General features: G+C 34.6%; 1 protein-coding gene across 8 annotated transcripts in view; it reads left to right on the plus strand.

Annotated features, from left to right (window-relative positions):
• Window positions 1-19,107, plus strand: part of KIF20B (kinesin family member 20B) — a 78,625-nt gene that overhangs the window by 33,578 nt on the left and 25,940 nt on the right. For all 8 annotated transcript variants that reach the window (XM_036026980.1, XM_036026981.1, XM_036026979.1 and 5 more), the window contains 5 exons: window positions 467-620; window positions 5,618-6,824; window positions 7,393-7,531; window positions 9,538-9,657; window positions 11,321-11,381. In XM_036026980.1, the coding sequence (XP_035882873.1) occupies window positions 467-620; window positions 5,618-6,824; window positions 7,393-7,531; window positions 9,538-9,657; window positions 11,321-11,381 (1,681 nt within the window). The remainder of the gene's footprint in view (window positions 1-466; window positions 621-5,617; window positions 6,825-7,392; window positions 7,532-9,537; window positions 9,658-11,320; window positions 11,382-19,107) is intronic.

Here is a 19,107-nt window from a genome sequence, read left to right on the forward strand (position 1 = left end):
CAAAACAACTGTTAAATTTCTAGAGTTGACCTCAAGATTTTAAGTAAAAGTATAAGAAACAATTTCGTCTTACTGTTTTTGTAGTCGTCTTTTCAAAGCACATTACAATTGTGACTTTGGCATATTTTAGGGTTTTATAGATATCTCCCAACAAGTGTCCAATCTACCTGATCACCTTAGGAAATCTAAAGATGAATTTGTTTTTTACGTTTTAGATTAAACCACATGCTTACCTGATTTTAAGGCAAGTTTTCTTCTATCTTTAGTGCGTGCACACATTAGTTAACATTACTCCTTTGCAGAGCTATCAGTTATTTGAGGGTGAGGCTTAAGAAATAACATAGAAAACTTCCAACAAATCTGAAAATAAAATTTTTATGATACATTATTGAAACATAATTTATATAGTTTTTACATTTATTGTAGCTTTTGGTATGTGAACTAATCTGAATTTATTTTATTTTAGGACAAGGCTGGTACATCTTCTTTAATAATAAACAATAAGTTGGCTTGTAATGAAACAGTTGAAATGCCTAAGGACAATAAAACTAAAACTTGTTTAGGAAGAAAAAGATTAAATGAAAATGAACTTGAACAAGGTGACCCACCAGCAAAGAAAGGTACTACTTCATTTGCCAATAAGAGGCCTTTAAGGAAATTAAATTCTAAACCAGTAAATATAAAAATTGCAAGTGGAAGAAATTTACTTGTCTAAAAAAAAAGAAAGAAAACCTGATGAAATCTAAATGTCACTAATATTTATGCTAACATGTTATGAACTTTTTAGAGGATGGATGTATTTAAAGCTGTTATTAGAATAAATATATTTTTAGGTATTATGCTTTTATCACCTTCTTTTTATTTATTTATTTTTAGACAGAGGGGAAGGGAGGGAAGGAGAGGGGGAGAAATATCAAGTGTGGTTGCCTCTCACAGGCTCCCACCTGGGGACCTGGCCTGCAACCCAGGTATGTGCTCTGACTGGGAATCAAACCAGTGACTCTTTGGTTCACAGGCCAGTGCTCAATCCACTGAGCCACACCAGTGCTCTGCTTTTATTGCTTTTGTGTGCCTTAATCATTTTACTTCTTTGCTAATAATAGTTTTAAAAAAATCACTTTTATTTTCATAAGGATAGTACATTTTAATTTCTAAATCTCTCCACATTTTTTTCTATCTTCGCATTTCCTATTCATTTGGAGAAAAGGACGTTTGCAGGAAAACTTTTAGCTAAATATTACTAAAGACAACTGTGCTAGAGTTCTTGTATTTACCAAAAAAATTAGTGGGTGCCTGCTGTTTATATCCCCTTTTATGTAGAAGAATATACCAGCATTTACATTCTTTCTATGCTATTCATCATTTCTTTGGAAAAATTTTGTGGTATGATACAGGGAGATGGGGCTTTCTAAGAGAAAATGCATAGCTTTAGAAACTTGATTAGTTGCTTCACCTTGACAAAAATGGGTAAGTCTTACTTTGGTTATTAGTAAAATAAAATAAATAGTACCTATGTCCTGAGTTGTCAAGAATGACAACAATTAGGCAATACTTTAATATAATAAACATCTCAGTAAAGTGAATGTTTTTAAAAGTAGGTGCCTTAAAGGATAATATAGAATTAGGTAAATTGTTTATAGCATGTACAGTCCTTGTGTGAGCTAATACAGGAGACTAATGCATATGCCTTCTGTTGTCCATTGAAGGAGGGGTACTTTGCTACAGGGAGGATGACCTTATTATTATTTCTATAGCACTGTTCCTCTCTTTCATTCATCTTGGTCAGTGTCAGGACTAGTTGAGGCTAGATAACTAGGAAGTGACCAGGAGTAAGTGTTATACACACTATGACCAATCCTAAAGGTAACCCATGAAGAATATTTTAAGAAAAATATAGTGGTATGCCCTCCTTGTGGCATGCCCACTCCAATCTCCTTATTCAGTGAATTTTCTTTCTCTTAAACTCTAAGGATACCATGAGACTTATAACCAGGGGAGCAGTGGGCAGTGATAGAACCTGTTTCCAAGGCTTTCTTTTCTCTGACTTTCCAGTGAGCTGACAGCAGCCCTACCCTGGCTCACTTCTTTCTCATAATGTTCCTAGCGAGCTAAACCTGCCCTTCCTTGTTTCACTGTTCCCAGCTTTAGAAATTAAAAAACACAAAACAAACAAAACCTAAGCTAAATAATTTGGATGTGAGGAGATCTGAGTAAGTTTAGGCAACAACAAATTTGTATTTCTTCCACTTACAACCACTTTGGCTATTTCTACATTTTGTATGTTATTAGAAATTATAGGGATTACTCAAAGGATCATATGAAAATTGTAGATATAACCACCTTCTTTCCCCTCTGCCTGCTGCTAGAAAATCTCCAGAACAAAATATGTGACTTCTATAACCACTAGGATAGTAGGGAGTAGACGGTTTCATGGGAAGCATGTTTTCTGTTTTTAAAAGGGAATGCAAAGCCTTTTCTTTCTTTTCCCAAAGATTTTATTTATTTATTTTTAGAGAGGAAAGGGAGGGAGGGAGGGAGAGAGAGAGAGAGAGAGAGAGGGAGGGAGGGAGGGAGGGAGGGAGGGAGAGAGGGAGAGAGAGAGAGAGAGAGAGAGAGAGAGAGAGAGAGAGAGAGAGAGAGAAACAAACATCAATGCGTGGTTGCTGGGGGCCGTGGCATGTAACCCAGGCATGTGCCCTGACTGGGAATGGAACCTGCGATGCTTTGGTTCTCAGCCCATGCTCAATCCGCTGAGCTATGCCAGCCAGGGCAAGCCTTTATAAAAGGGAATTCACTCATTTGAGATCACTGTACCTATACTTTGGGGAAACTGGCAACCATGTAAACAGTTCAAGAAATAAGGCTTCAGATAGTGATAAAGGAGACAAACCAGAGGTATGATACAGTCTACTTGTGATTTTTCAATCAAAACTAATTTTTAACAACAAAAAGGAGTAAGCTGTATAAAGTATAGGTTGCATGTAGTATAAATATTGAATTAAAGTGTTAACTTCATTTTTCATTGTTTATTTTTTACTTTTCTAATATACTCTTAAATCCTCAGCAGAGGATATGTTTATTGATTTTAAATAGAGACAGAGAGAGGGGTATAAATATGTAGAAAGAGGGGGTAGGGGAGAGAAACTCGGGGTGGGGGAGAGAGAGAGAAACATTGATGTGAGGAAGAGACATTGATTGGTTGCCTCCCATACACACCTCGACCAGGGATGGAACCTGCAAGCTAGGTATGTGCCCTGACTGGCAATCAAACCACAGTCTTTTTGGTGTACAGGATGACATTCCAACCAACTGAGCTACTTGCCAGGGCACTCAATTGTTTACATTGTATAAGTAAACTGTAGGTGTGTCAAAAGTTTTTCCTATGTTTATTGCTGCACTCATATTTTAACTTCCCCCAACAAGGCTATCCTGAATATGTTCTGTAAATCTTTTGATATAAAACATTTAAAAATTTATGAAAAAATATTACAAAAATCTGAAAAAATCAAGTATAAATAAATTAGTTTGGTTTACCTTCTCTTATGTAATTATACCCTGGTTCTTCTTTTAATTAAAAAGATTTTTTTTCAGTTACAGTTGACATACAATTACTAATTTCAGGTGTACAAGAGAGTTGTTAGTCACTTATATAACTTGAAAAGGGATCATTCTGTGTATCCTGGTTCTTTATTTTTTAAAAAAATATTTGATTTATTTTTAGAGGGGAAAGGAAGGAGAAAGAGGGGGAGAGAAACATCAATGTGTGGTTGCTTCCTGCGCACCCTCAACTGGGGACCTGGCCCACAACCCAGGCACGTGCCCCTACTGGGAATCGAACAGGCAACCCTTTGGTTCGCAAGCCATCATTCAATCCACTGAGCCACACCAGTTGGGGCCTGGTTCTTGAAATATAGTGACATTAAAGCAACAACATTGCTTAATCACAGAAGCTTTTTGTATTCACTTCAGAGTTCAGGTACTGTGTCTTACATAGTATGCATGACTCAAATCTCTTCACTCAGGATAGTCAGGATCTATCTGTGAGCTTTGAATTTTTTATAATTGTCATTTTTAGGTTGCTCAGATCCCATATCTTTCCTAGTAAAGGATTCAGACATTTTTATAACTTGTATCTTTATAAAGTAAGAGGATTTTTATTAACATGTCAATTATAAAAGTCCAAAACTCTTAGTATCATCATTAAGTTTTCTCAGTCATTGCCACCGATAAATTCATAAGTGTGAAAATATCATAATCAAGAATAACATTAAATAGAAAGGAGAACAGAAGTCTGAACCAGTGGAGAAGACCAGGTTATTTCACGTTTGGATGACTTGACACATTTTTGTATGATTCTGGGAGACAGTCCACTAAAAAATAATAAATTGGTTCAAGATTATTTAAAAAAAATATATATGAGTTCAAGGGCAGGTTTGTTGTAAAAGTAAATATGGGCAGCTCTTTAAGCTTTCAGAGTAGCTGGAGTCCTTAGGATAAACTGAGAGTCTAAGAAAGTGACACTCTGCAGTATGGGTAATGTTTCTTTCATTCTCTTCCAGGCAAGAGACAGCCGTGTAAATTACAGATAATATAGCTTTGTCCAGGGAGCTTTTAAAATTAGTCTGAATTAAAGAAAAGAGATCTTGGGATTCCCAATTACAGCTGATCAAAAGCATTTAGACAGTTGGGTGAAGGAAAAGAAAATGGATAGTTTTTGAAAAGTAAAAACTTAGAATACAGCTTGTTTTTGCATATACGTTGAGGAAGGTAAAACTGGATAAATATTTGGATGAAGTAAGGAGGGGGAGATGCCTTGATTATATAGTGATTTTCGGATGTGGCTACTCTCACTGGGGCAAATAGAAAGCTGGGATTATTTTCGGGTTTATTTTGGTATAATTGACAAGTCATACAGGAAGGCTTACAGAAAGTGTAAAAGTAGGCTTACAGTTGTGAGTAGGTAGAAACAGTTTATTCTTGTGTAAATAAATTATTTTATTTTCCATACGAACAACTATAAACCCGCATTTAAAGTATAAAATGTTGATTTTTTCCCAGGTTTATTAAAGTATAGTTGACAAGTTACAATATATTTAAAATATAAAATGTGATATTTGATATACATATAGGATTACCACCATTCTGCCATTAACATTGTACTTTATGATATCAGGTGTCTGTCTTGTTGTATCTCATTAGGTAATCTCTTTGCCTCTGTCCCATGTTATGATGATGATAAAGATTTGTGGTAGACGTATGGTTTACCACCTGCTTTTGCTTTTTCACTGAGTAGCTTATTTGTGTGTGTGTTTTTAAGGTTTTATTTATTTATTTTTAGAGAGGGAAGGGAGGGAGAAAGAGAGAGAGAGAGAAACATCAATGTGCGGTTGCTGGGGGCCGTGGCCTGCAACCCAGGTATGTGGCCTGATTGGGTATTGAACCTGCGACACTTTGGTTCTCAGCCCACGCTCAATCCACTGAGCTACACCAGCCAGGGCTTGTGTTTTTCATTAAAAGTTTGCATCCATATTTTATATGTTTGAATTTTGGCTTATCTGATTACTTTTTGGTTTTATTAAGGATTGCCAGATTAATAACGATTTTCTTATTTTTAAAGGACCTGTACACGTTAGTCTAACTACCACTGAAGACCAAAAGAAAAATGAAGAAATGCAACAGAGCAGTTCAGAAGATGAACAAAACAGAGTTTTACAAGAAAATGATTATGAAGAGCTGAAAACACGATTACTTGTTGTTGAGAATGAACTTAGAAATGAAAAGGAAGAAAAAGCAGAATTAAGTAAACAGATTATTGGTTTGCAGGAGGAACTTTGTTTTTCTGAGAAGAAGAACTTTTCTTTAAGTATAGATATGCAACAAATTCAGTCAACTTATGACCATGCAGTTTCTGAATTACAAGTGCAGAGAGGTATAAATCAAGAACAGGAGGAAAAGATCATGAAATTATCAGAGGAGATAGAAATTGCTAGAAGAAATATCACACATAACGTTTCACAAATAAAATTAATGCAAGCAAAAATAGATGAACTACGAAACCTTGATTCAGTTTCTCAGATCTCACACATAGATTTACTCAATCTTCAGGATAGTGTTTCTCAAGAGGATACTTTGCTAAATACACAGTTACATCCTTTGGATAATGATTATTTGGCAAGTAAGCAGGTTAAACTCAATAGGGAAAGTTCTTTCTACTCTAGTATTGATGCCATTTGGAAAGAATGTAAGGAGATTGTAAAGGCCTCCTCCAAAAAAAGTCATCAGATCCAGGAACTGGAACAACAAGCTGAAAAATTACAAGCAGAAGTAAAAGGCTGTGGGGATGAAAATAAGAGGCTAAAAACAGAGAATAAAAATCAAGATGACCTACTAAAAGAAAAAGAAAGTCTTATACAGCAGCTGAAAGAAGAATTGCGAGAAAAAAATGTTAGTCTTGATGTTCAAGTACAGCAAGTAGTTGAAGGAAATAGGGCACTTTTAGAAATTACACAAGATGCTGCTTCCTATAAAATGAAAATAAAGGAGCTTGAAGCAATCTTAGAAACTCAGAAGGTTAAATGTGGTCATTTAGTGAAGTTAGAACAAGAAATTTTGGAAAAAGAATCTATCATCTTGAAGCTAGAAAAAAATCTGGAGGAATTTGAAGCAAATCATCATGATTGTATCAAAAATATCAAAGATTTAAATGAAAGAGAAATCAGGTTGAAAGAAGAAATCATACAATTAACAAATGATTTGCAAGATGCAAAGCATTCACTTCAATTAAAGCAAGAAGAAAAAGAAACCAGCAGGCAAGAGAAAGAAAAGTAAGCTAAATATTCAAATGTTTCTAATGTGCAAAGCACTCATTTTATTGATTTTCTTATGTAAGTTTTTTTTTTTTTTTAAGATTTTATTTATTTTTAGAGAGAGGGGAAGGGAAGGAGAAGAAGGAGAGAAACATCTGTGTGTGGTTGCCTTTCACCCGCCCCCTACTGGGGACCTGACCAGCAACCTAGATATGTGCCCTGATTGGTAATTGAACTGGCGACTCTTTGGTTCGCAGGCCTGTGCTCAATCCACTGACCTACACCACCCAGGGTGATTTTCTTTTGTAACTTTTAAATAAGTTAGGTAGGCATAACTTAATCTGGTGAATTATAGCATGTATGATGAATGAAGAAATTGACCTTTGTTTATATAAACTTTTGGAACCAAAAATCATGTGAAAAGATCTTTTTATAAAATCTAAAATCCTCTCCAAAAGACTCATTCATGGTTTGAACATTCTAAATTTGTGAAAAGGTGTAATTATGTGGATTGTTACTATCTCACATGTATGATCCTGAGTGATTAATGGTGCGTCACTATAGAAAAGTGGTTTGTGTTTTATAGATTGAAAGAGGAGCTCTTTGCAAGCTCTGGTCTTATCCAGAATCTGAAAGCAGATCTTCAGAGGAAGGAAGAAGATAATGCTGAGCTGAAAGATAAACTGGCTGATGCTAAAAAGCAGATTGATCAAGTACAGAAAGAGGTAGGCTATTGGAAAAGCTACATATCCAATTTAAATGATGAAGATGGTTTTCCTTATATGTCAAGTTTAGATACTAATTTTAGGATAGAACAGAACATTTGTCAACTTCATAATTTTCCTTAAAATAATGAGAACAGTACTTCACAAAAGAAAATTTAGCTTAAACTGAAGAATGTCAAACATTAAGAAAAATATGTGCCTCGTGGAGGATTGAGATCTTTTGTTTCTCTTAAGGAATGCTAAGTTCAAGTTCTTCCCAAAAAGTAAAAAACTTATTTTGCAGATAGTATTTAGGAGAGTACGCAGTGCAGTTGTAACAAGTTTTTATTATAGTTTAAATTTAAAATAAGAAATACAGTCACATGATTCCAAATTCAAAATATACAAAAGTAATAATACAGTGAGAAAGAAACTTTCCACCCATTGCAGCCATTAAGTTTCTCTGCAAGACGTTGAATATTATCAATTACTTCCTTTTTACTTCTTTTGCCTTCTTTCCTTTCTCTTCCTATAAAAAATAAAAATATCTTATAAATGTTGTTGTATATCTTGGTTTTCAAAAAAAATTTTTTTAAAGTTTTTATTTGTTTATAGAGAGGGGAAGGTAGAGAGAAAGAAAAGAAGAGAACATCAATTGGTTGCCTCTCACACATGCCCCAAAAAGAAATTTGTAGGATTTCTTTATTCTTGATTCTAGTTGTTAGTTAAATATGCGTGTACCAAGCCTGCAACCCAGGCATGTGCCCTGACTGGGAATTGAACTGGTGAACTGTTGCTTTGTGGGATGGTTCCCAACCAACTGATTGTATAATTGACTGTTCATCATTACTCTAATGATGGTATTAAGAGTGTTTTCTATTAAACAATGCATAGTGTCAGTGCTAATAATAACAATAGCAGCATATTCTGAGTTTATACGTATCATCTCATTTAATTCTCAGACAAACATTAGGGGTAGGCACTTTTTTTAACTTCTTTTATATGTATAAAGAAACATGCTTTGAGAGAGAGAACTTGTTCAGTTCACTTAGCTAGTATATGGTAGAACGAGGATGGAAATTGAGGCAGTCCTGTGTGCATCTTGGTGCAACACATAACTCTGTATTTATTATTGGCTGACAATTTATATCTGTAAAATCAATGTGGATGTTGTTTATTACTGGAAGTCCCATATTTTTAAACAAAATAAGCTGATAAAAAGAAATATTAATGTATAAAAGAAATAATGAAGTTATTGTCATATATTTGGAACATACAGAAAGCCTGTAAAAGGAACATAAAATCTCCTGAAACCAAACAATTAGAGCTGTTATTATTGTGGCATCTTCATTCTTGTTATGAGGGGGAACTTTCAAAAATTAATTTTCTTTAGTATTTGAGATCTGAAGGAATGGCATGATGGAAATTGGCTAAAGATGTATACAGATTTCTCTCTCTGTCTTGGAACATTTTTATACTAGTTCATAGTGCTTTTGATTTCTATAACAAGTTTGTAGAATTAGGTACCACTAATACCAAAAATCAATGAATTTTCCCTTGCCTGGGTGCCTTCTGGTCATGTAATTGTTCCACTTTTGCCCTCTAAGTGCCATTATTAGCTTTTAAAAAATTTCTTGTATTGCTGGATTCCATTACTGATTAAACCTTGGAAATGTGAGCCATTATTTTCCCTCTGGAATGTTTCTTTAATTTTTCCATGATAATGATTTTGCTGTTGTATCCAAGATGCTATGTTGATTCTTTTCTGAGAGCTTACAGAATTTGAAATTTTTAAAATGTAAGAAGAAAATGATTTCTTCATATGCATTCTCCTTTGAAGTATTAAGAAATATTGTAATAATTTGAAGCTGTATTTTATACCATGTCAGAATCTGTACTCTCTCTCAGAATCTGTAAAATAGGTTTTTAAGGGCATGAATCTTTGAACCAGTGGCCATGAATTTTAAACAAAAAGCAATTAATATTTAGAAAAATGATTAATTTGTTTTATAATCATTACTTTGTAGGTAACTCTAATGCGTGAGGAAGAAAAATTACTGAGGATTAAAATTAATGAACTGGAGAAAAAGAAAAACCAGTGTTCTCAGGAAATAGATATGAAACAGCGAACCATTCAACAACTCAAGGTAACAGTTTTTGAAAATGATTGTTTAAGTAGAATCTGTATATTTTAGTGTCTAAAAAAAAATCAGTTCTTTATACCAAATTCTCTTTTGACTTTTTCTGCAATTGAAAAATAAATTGGTTAAAATGAAGTTAATAGTGATTTGCTTCTAATGATTAGAGTATGGAAAGGAAAAAATAGGAACTTTACAGTGGAGAAATCTGGCAGATACCACCTTAACCAAGTATTCAAGAAGAGCCTCATGAGTGGTAAGGCATATTTGTTAATATGTATTTTCTGATTTGATGTGACCAGAAGGGCACGTCTTCCCTGTGGTATTCTTCCTCCAAATCCATGAACTCAGTCTAATGGTGAGAAAACATCAGACAAACCCAAACTGAGGATGTTCTAACTATGTGACCAGTAAAAAGTGTCAAGGTCACTAAAGAAAAGCATTACTGAGAAACTGTTACAAATGTGATACTAAAGAAACATGATGACTAAATGCAGTTTTGTATGGTGTGTGGGGTCCTAGAACATCAGTGGAGAAACTGGTGAAATCCAAGTAAGGTCTGTAGTGTTGATAATATTATACCAATGCTAATTTCTTTTTTCCTTACAAAAATGATTAATTCCATTTTCTAAATAATAGCTTTGAGAGTCAACTGCTTATTTTTTTGTGTCTTATGTTCATTTCTTGATTTTTAAGTATATATACCATGGTAATAAAAGATGTTGAAATTAGGGAAGCTAAGTGGAGGTTTTTATAGGAAATCTCTTCTATCTTTGTTATTCTTTTATTAATCTAAAATTATTTCAAAACAAAAAGTAAAAAGAAAAAGCGCAGATCTTATAAAAAGTTTTTTTAAGAGGACACTTAAGCAAAGAGGACACCAAAGCAAAATCTCTTTGTAAATCGATATATTTTACTTGACTTCAATTAATTGGTTAAGGCAACAGTAAAGAAAGATTGTCATATCCTTCGCATGTTTATTTTTAAAGGAAGCAAACTAATGAATATTCAGGCATAAACATGTGATTTAAAATTTTAACTGAATATAATCCTAATAAAGCAATCTGTACCTTCATAGTACAATTCAGAGATTTTCAGGTTCTGTAATGATTCATTCTAAGACTTAGGAAGTTAGAACATAGTGCTCAAGTCAGATGAAATAATGAATGAGGTTGGATTACCTGACAGATTAAAATTGGAATTGGAGGATTTTCAGTACCCATAATTTAATATTGGCTTTTAAGGCTTTGGTTATTTTTCAAACCTTCCACCTACTTTCTATCTACATAGAGGGGATGGAGGACCCTATTTTCCTACATTTTGAATTTACCGATATGGAACTTTCATACTGTTTTTTTGCTCCTGCTTTGTTAAGTACACAGTAAACCTCCATTTCCTTGTTTTTGCTTTTTGTGGAGTGTAAGGGAACATAGTAACTTAAAATCTTGAGTAAAATGAGGTAGATTATAAAATTATTATTACTGTTTTTTTCCATACTAAACTCTCACTCTCCTCTTTTCTCCAAGGTGAAAGACACTGGAATCTTGAAAATAGTAGCTTTGTAGGAGAAAGATATCAAACCTAATACTGAACTCTGTTTTCAGGCCCCACTATACATTGTTGTTGTGTTTTTGTTACATTTGCATTTAAATCATATTCTTTCATTTTGTAGGAGCAGTTAAGTAATCAGAAAGTGGAAGAAGCTATCCAGCAGTATGAGAGAGTGTGCAAAGGTCAGGAACAAACTTATACTCCCATTATTAAAATGACTGGCAAAATTGTTGCAATAACAATTGGTTTAGCATTTTCCTTTGAAAATTCAAAAGTAAAATAAGGGCAACATAAGCTGTAACATTATCAGAACAGAAAAACATTGATTCTAATGAATAACTTATCAGTGTAAGGTTTATTCTTGAAAATATAAAACATTAAAAAACACTCGGTCAAAGCTACATTCATCTCTAAGTAATGCCTAGTATTTTGTGAAAAATAAAGTCAAAGTTACATAGGTCACAATGAATGGAATAGCATTTTAGACAAAATTATGTAGAGTATACTTGAAATAAAATAGCTTTAAAATTTAAAAAGTATGAAGTATTAAAAAATTAAAATTTTAGGTTCAAATTTTGTGTACTGAATTATGCTTCTTAACTCAAATTGCATTTTTTTAACTTCAAATATAAAAATAGGTTTATAGTTCTTTGTATGGAAAAAGACATGCAGGTTATGATTATTACAGTAGCTTTATTAACTCACAAGAATATCACAATGGCACAGTGCATTTAGGTACAACCTTGTAAGTGCTCAAATCGCCAGCCTTCATTATTTACATATTTTTGTAGTCTACTTACTATATACTCAAGCACACTTTGGCACAGAGTTCTTACCCACTTTTGCCCACCCCTTTATTTCTGTTCACAAATTATGCAGATTCCTCTTCTTCCCATCACTCACTCCTGAACAAAAAGGTGTATTTTCAGTTTTCGAGGCTTTCTCTGGCTTATACATTTCTATTTACTGAATGCCATTCACTTAGCTATCTTAGTAAATTTGTTTTCAAAATAATTGAGATATATACATATACCATAAAATTTACCCTTCAAAATTGTACATTTTAGTGGGTTTACTGTATTCACCAGTTCCTGTCGACCACCAATCTACTTTCTCTCTCTCTGTGGATTTGCTTGTTGTAGACATTTCATGTAAGTGGATTCATACAGCACGTGTGTCTGACTTCTTTTACTTAGTGTGTTTTCAAGTTTCATCCATACTGGAGCATGTCACTACTTCATTCTTTTTCATGGCCAACTAATAGTTCATTTTATGAGTAGGACATTTTTTTTAGAGAGAGAAAAATGTGGCTGGGGAGAAAGAAACATTGATGGTTGCCTTCTTGTACATGTTCCAACTGGGGATCAAACCCACAACCTGGGTATGTGCCTTGACCAGAAATCGAACCCGTGACCTTTTGGTCTGTGGGACAATGCTCCAACCAACTGAGCCACACAATCCATGGCCACTTTTTATTTATGTATCAGTTGATAGGCATTTGGATTGTTTCTACTTTTTGGCTTTTATGAATATTTGTGTACAAGTTTTTGGGTGAACATATGTTTTCAATTCTCTTGGGATATATATCTAGTAGTGGAACTACTGTATCCCAAGGTAACTGTATGTTGAACTCTTTGAGGAACTGTCATATTTTCCACAGTGGCTGTATTATACTGTGTTCCTACCAGCAGTGGACGAGGCTTCCAGTTTCTTCATGATGTTGCCAACACTTTTTTTTTTCATTTTTAAAGTTATAACTATCTTTATTAGTTTCCTACAACTGCTGTGACAAAGTACCACAAACTGGGTAGCTTAAAACAACAAAAACTTGTTCTGTCACAGTTGTAAAAACTAGAAATCCAAAATAAGATATATTGATGTGCTTCTTAATGAAGGTTCAAGGGAAGAATCTTTCCTTGTGTTTTCCAGCTTCTGGTGGTAAATGGCAACCCTTGTTTTCTTTACTCGTGTCAGTGCATATCCAGTCTGTCTTTGTTTTTAACATGGCCATCTTCCCTCTGGTGTGTCTGTATCAGTGTCTTCCTATGTGTGTCTGAGTTTCCCTCTTTGTGTAAGGACACTTGTCATTAGATTTGGGCCCATCCTAATCCAATATGACTTTATTCTAAACTTGATTACATCTGCAAAGACCATATTTCCAAAGAAGGTCATATTTATAGTGGGTGGACATGAAATTTTTGGGAACACTATTTAACCTTACAATTTGATGAATATAAAGTAGTATGTCATTGTGTTAGTGATTTGCATTTCCCTAATAACTAAAGATATTGAGAATCTAGCTTTCAGTTGTTGGCCATTTGTATATCTTCTGTGGAGAAATGTCTATTAACTCCTTTGCCCATTTTAAAATTGGGTTGTCTTTTTATTTTGGAGTTGTAAGAGTTTTTTATATATTCTGGATATTAGACCCTTATCAGATAAATGATTTGCAGATGTTTTCTCCCATTCTTTGGGTTGTTTTTCAATTATTTGGTAGAGTCCCTTGATGTATGAAAGTTTTCAATTTTGATGAAGTTTAGGTTATCTATTTTGTTTTGATTACTTGTGTTTTAGGTGTTGTGTCTAAGAAACCACTGCCTATTTCAGAGTCACCTGGGTCACCTTAGAGTTTTTAGTTTTGCCTCTTGTATTTTTAGATTTTTGATCCATTTTGTATTCATCAATTGAATATAATTTTGTATATTGTTTGAAGTAGGTGTCTATCTTAATTCTTTTGCATATAGAGGTCCAGTTGTCTCAGCACCATTTGTTGAAAAGACTGTTCTTTGCTCCACTACATTGCCTTTCCACTTAACGCTGGAAATCAGTTGACTGGAATATAAAGATTTATTTCTGGAATCTCAGTTTTTCATTGATCTATATGTCTATCCTTAAGCCGTACCATACTGTATTGTTACTTGTAGCTTTATGTAACTTTTGAAATATGAAGTATGAATCCTCCCACTTTTGTTCTTTTGCAAGAATGGTTTGGCTATTTTGGGTTCATTGGATTTCTACATGAATTTTACGGTTAGCTTGTCATTTTCTGCAAAAGAGCCAGCTGGAATTTTGATGGGGTTTGTGTTAAATCTGACAGTCTGTTTGGGGAATTGGCCAGCCTAACAACATAAACCATAAATGTGGGATATCATTTCATTTAGTTAGACATTCTAGAATTCTTTTCAGTGTTTTTTTTTTTTTTTCCCTTCCTTTTCTGGAGGGGGGGGTTCCTTAGGATTTTCTATATACAAGATCATGTCTTCTGCAAGTGGAGATAGTTTTACTTCCTCCTTTCCACTCACTCTGTTTGTCTTTCATTTCTCATTCTTGCCTAATTGCCTTGGCAAAACCACCAGAACAGTGTTGACTAGAAATGGTGAGAATATCCTGTTTTTGATGTTAGGGGGATGTTTTCATTCTTTCACTATTATGTATAATGTTAGGTATAGGGTTTTTGTTGATGCCTTTTATCAGTTTGAGAAAGTTCCCTTTTGTTCCTTTTTTATTAAGTATTTTTATCATGAAAGGGTGTTGGATTTTGTTAAATGCTTTCTTCTGTATTTATTGAGATGATCATGTGATTTTTATTCTTTATTAATATATTGCATTGCATTGATTGATTTTCATATGTTGAACCAAACTTGCATTCCTGGGATGAGTTTCACTTGATCATGGTGTGTAATGCTTTTATATGTTGCTAGTTTCAGTTTGCTAGTATTCTGTTGAGGTTTTGCATCTATACTTATAGGGGTTTTGGTCTGCCATTTTCTTTTCTTATGCTGTCTTATCTTCTCTCTGTTTCTACTACTGATTTCCACTGTTTTCAATGTTTGGACCAGGGGTTAACAAGTGGTAGCCCTCTGACCAAAGTCAGCTCACTGCTTAATTTTGTAAATAAAGCTTTATTAGAACATAGCAACACATTTTCTAATGTATTGTCTGTGGCTGCTTTCACATTATAGTAGCGGCAGTAAGTAGTGACAGACCTTAAAATAGTTACTGTCTGACCTTTTACAGAAGATGTTTGCTCTCCCTGGTTTAGACTTTAAATAATAGTTTCCGCTTATCCTCAGAATCAGTACCTAACTTCTGTTACATCTTTTCCTAGTGACTCCTCATATTTTTCCTATCCCTTTGCCAGGCCTTATGTCAAACTCATTCTCTTGTATAGCCATACAGCTAGATTAAAATTTTCTGAAACTCGTATTTTATTCTCATATTCCTATTAAAAGTATTTGATCATTTCAAACTGCCTACACAATAAACTTTCACACTGTATCTTGACATAGTGGCCTCCCTTTTTATAGCCTAATATTGTATAACTTTTCAAATTTTATCCAGACTAATTTGTTTTGTTTCCTAATCTGCCTTGCTCCATTTTGCCTCTATTCCCATGATAGAGAAGGCAAACAAAAGACCACATTGTCTGTGAAAGTGCATGATTGCAAGAAAAAGACCCCAGAGGAAATTGCTAATTTCTGTAGATTTGGCACATATACAAGTCTGCCTTATCTTTTTATTGATTATGGTATTATAGTTGTCTCATTTTTTTCTCCCTTTATCCCCCTCTGCTCTACATGCTCTCCTTGCTTCAGCATTCCTCTCACCTTAGTTCCTGTCCATGGGTCATATACATAAGTTCTTTGGCTTCATTTCCTATACTATACTTAATTTCCCCTTATCTACCAATTATGCTTCTTATTCCCTGTACCTTTTCACTTATTCTCCCCCCTCCTCCTCCCCACTGATAACCCTCCATGTGATCTCCATTTCTATAGTTCTAGTTGTTTGCTTAGTTTTTGTTTTTGTTTTTGTTTTTTAGGTTCAGTCCTTGATAGTTGTGAGTTCGTTGTTATTTTACTGTTCATAGTTGTGATCTTTGTTTTCTTAGATAAGTCTCTTTAACATTTCATATAATAAGGGCTTGATCATGATGAACTCCTTTAACTTGACCTATTCTGGAAAGCACTTTATCTGCCCTCCCGTTCTAAATGATAGCTTTGCTGGATAGAGTAATCTTGGATGTAGGGCCTTGTCTTTAATGACTTCAAATACTTCTTTCTAGCCCCTTCTTGCCTGTAAGGTTTCTTTTGAGAAATCAGTTGATAGTCTTATGGGAACTCCTTTGTAGGTAACTGTCTCCTTTTCTCTTGCTGCTTTTAAGATTCTCTCCTTATTTTTAATCTTGGGTGATGTAATTATTATGTGCCTGGGTGTGTGCTTCCTTGGGTCCAACTTCTTTGGGACTCTCTGAGCTTTCTGGACTTGCATGGCTATTTCCTTGCTAGATTAGGGAAGTTCTCCCTCATTTTTTCAAATAAGTTTTCAGTTTCTTGCTCTTCCTCCTCTCCTTCTGGCACCTCTGTGATTTAGATGTTGGAATGTTTAAAGTTGTCCCAGAGGTTCCTAAGCCTTCTTCATTTTTTGGAATTCTTGTTTCTTCATTTTGTTCTGGTTGAATGTTTATTTCTTCTTTTTGTTTCAAATTGTTGATTTGAGTCCTGGTTTCCTTCCCGTCACAACTGCTTCTCTGTGTATTTTTCTTTATTTCACTTTCATAGCCTGCACATCTTCCTCTATTTTGTGACCGCACTCAGTCATTACTGTGAGCATCCTGATTACCAGTGTTTTGAACTCTGCAACTGATAGATTGGACATCTCCTCCTTGCTTAGTTCTTTTTCTGGAGTTTTGATCTGTTCTTTCATTTGGGTCTCTTTCTTTGTCTTGGTACACCTGTTAACATTGGAGGGGGTGGAGACTTAGGTATTCTCCAGGGTGGGGCAACCCACTTAACTCTGTTGTGGCACTGTATGTGGGGGAGGGGTCAGAGAGAGAACAATGTTGCTTGCTCAGCTTGCCCACTTTCTGTCATTTCCACCATTACCCCAAAACAAATGGCTCCTTCTGGTGCTGATTCCCAGGTGGGTGGTTTGTATATGTTATAGGACCCTAGGACCCTAGGGTCCCTCCAATGAACGTTCCTGTGAGACTGGGAGTTTCTTCCACTGCTGCAACCCGCACAAATTTTTACAGCCAGAAGTTTTGAAGCTTTATTTCCCTTTGCTAGAACCCTGGGTTGCATGGTCTGTCTCACTCCCTAGTTGTTCCTCCTGGCTTATCTGAATGTGGGATATCCCGGTTGCCAGCCACCTCCTAGCCCTCCCCGTCTGCCAGCTGCTGTCTTGCCTCCAATCCTCCCCACCCTGGTTGCCCATCTCTGTCCCTCCTACCAGTCTGGATGAATGTTTCTTTAATTCCTTGGTTGTCAGACTTTCATACAGTTCCATATTCTGGCAGATCTGGTTGTTTTTTGTTTTTAAATTGGTTGTTGTCCTTCTTTTGGTTGTGTGAGGAGGCAAAGTACATATACCTACGCCTCCATCTTGGCCAGAAGTACTCCTGTGTCATGTTTACCTTATCTTTTCCCCCCTCTGTTAACCTCTTTATTTTTAAAGGCTATTTATGATTCTATAATCAATTGGTTTAATATGACTTTTATTAATGGAAGAAAAAATTTATTATCTTGAAAGAAAATTTTCAGTATATGCCAACATTGATTAGGACAGGGGAGATACAACTGATTATAATGTGCATAGAAGAGAACACACGGCAAGAAATAGAGTCCTTTTTTTCACCAAAGACATGGTGTTGATCATAAATGAAACATAATTTCAAAGTTCAGTAGAAGGAATATTAATGCTAATTTAAGGTACAGTTTCATTGCTTGTAAAGTTCAGGTAATGATTTCAACTTTTTCCAAATTTTAATTAAAAAGAAAAACAGTTGCAAAGGAGTCAAAAGGTCAATGTAAAGAACACCTGAATACCCTTTATTAGATTTACAATTTTTAATCGTTTGCCTTATTTGCATCTTTGTTTTTCTCTTATGTATGTATATATTAAACACAGTGACTTGAAAGGTATTTGCAAGCATCAATAGTACCTTACATGTAAATACTTTATCATGAAATTTTTAATGTAAAACCCTTGTCTTTCATGAGCATAATACTATATCAGAAAATTAATAGTCAACACATTTTATAATCTCTGTTAATATGATCCCTATGATTAAATTTTTTGGTTATTTCAGTCATAATTTTGTTATTATAGATAATACCACAAATATATTTGCACAAAAGTTTTTGTGCATACATGTACTAGTAAATACATTTGTAGGGGAAATTCCTAGCAAAGGAATTGTTGGCCCAAATGATGTATACTTGAAATTTTTATAAACACTGCTTTTCTGTTCCCCAAAGTGCTTGTGGCAGTTTATACTCACAGTAATAGTATGTAGAAGGCCTGTTCACCCACATTGTTGCCAATGGGAGCATTGGGTGTTCTCAAACTTCAGACTTAGGTCTGATGGTAGATGAAACAGTATCACGTGATTTCAAGCTTTTCTACTTGTTTTGTAGACATCTGGTAACTGGTATTCTGAAACTTGAACTGTCACTAAGTGAGTTTTTCTAATCTGGGATTTTATATAACATTTATGTGTCATTTTTGACCCTAGATTTTGTAATGTCCCTTCTCCTACCGGTTCTCCAATGTTATGCTTAAGCCTTTCCTCTTTGAATCTTTTCCAGAATATTATAGCTCTCAGGGATCCTCTTCCCTGAATATTAAGCTCCTGATACTTTTCCCAGTGATTTTCAACCTTTTTCATCTCGTGGCACACATAAACTAATTACTAAAATTCTGCATCGCACCAAAAAGTACATTTTTTGCCCATCTGACAAAAAGAAAATAGGTATAGTTTTGAGTCATTCACACCAGATGGCTATTGTTGTGTTGGCTGTTGTCGTTTTTTAATTTGACAATCTAAGGGAAAAGAGGTCCATGCACCTGACTAAATAATCAGGTTTGCATATTTTAAGAATTCTTATATCACACTGGTGTGCCTCT

This window comes from Phyllostomus discolor, chromosome 5, assembly GCF_004126475.2.
Source record: "Phyllostomus discolor isolate MPI-MPIP mPhyDis1 chromosome 5, mPhyDis1.pri.v3, whole genome shotgun sequence".
NCBI classification, from domain to species: domain Eukaryota; kingdom Metazoa; phylum Chordata; class Mammalia; order Chiroptera; family Phyllostomidae; genus Phyllostomus; species Phyllostomus discolor.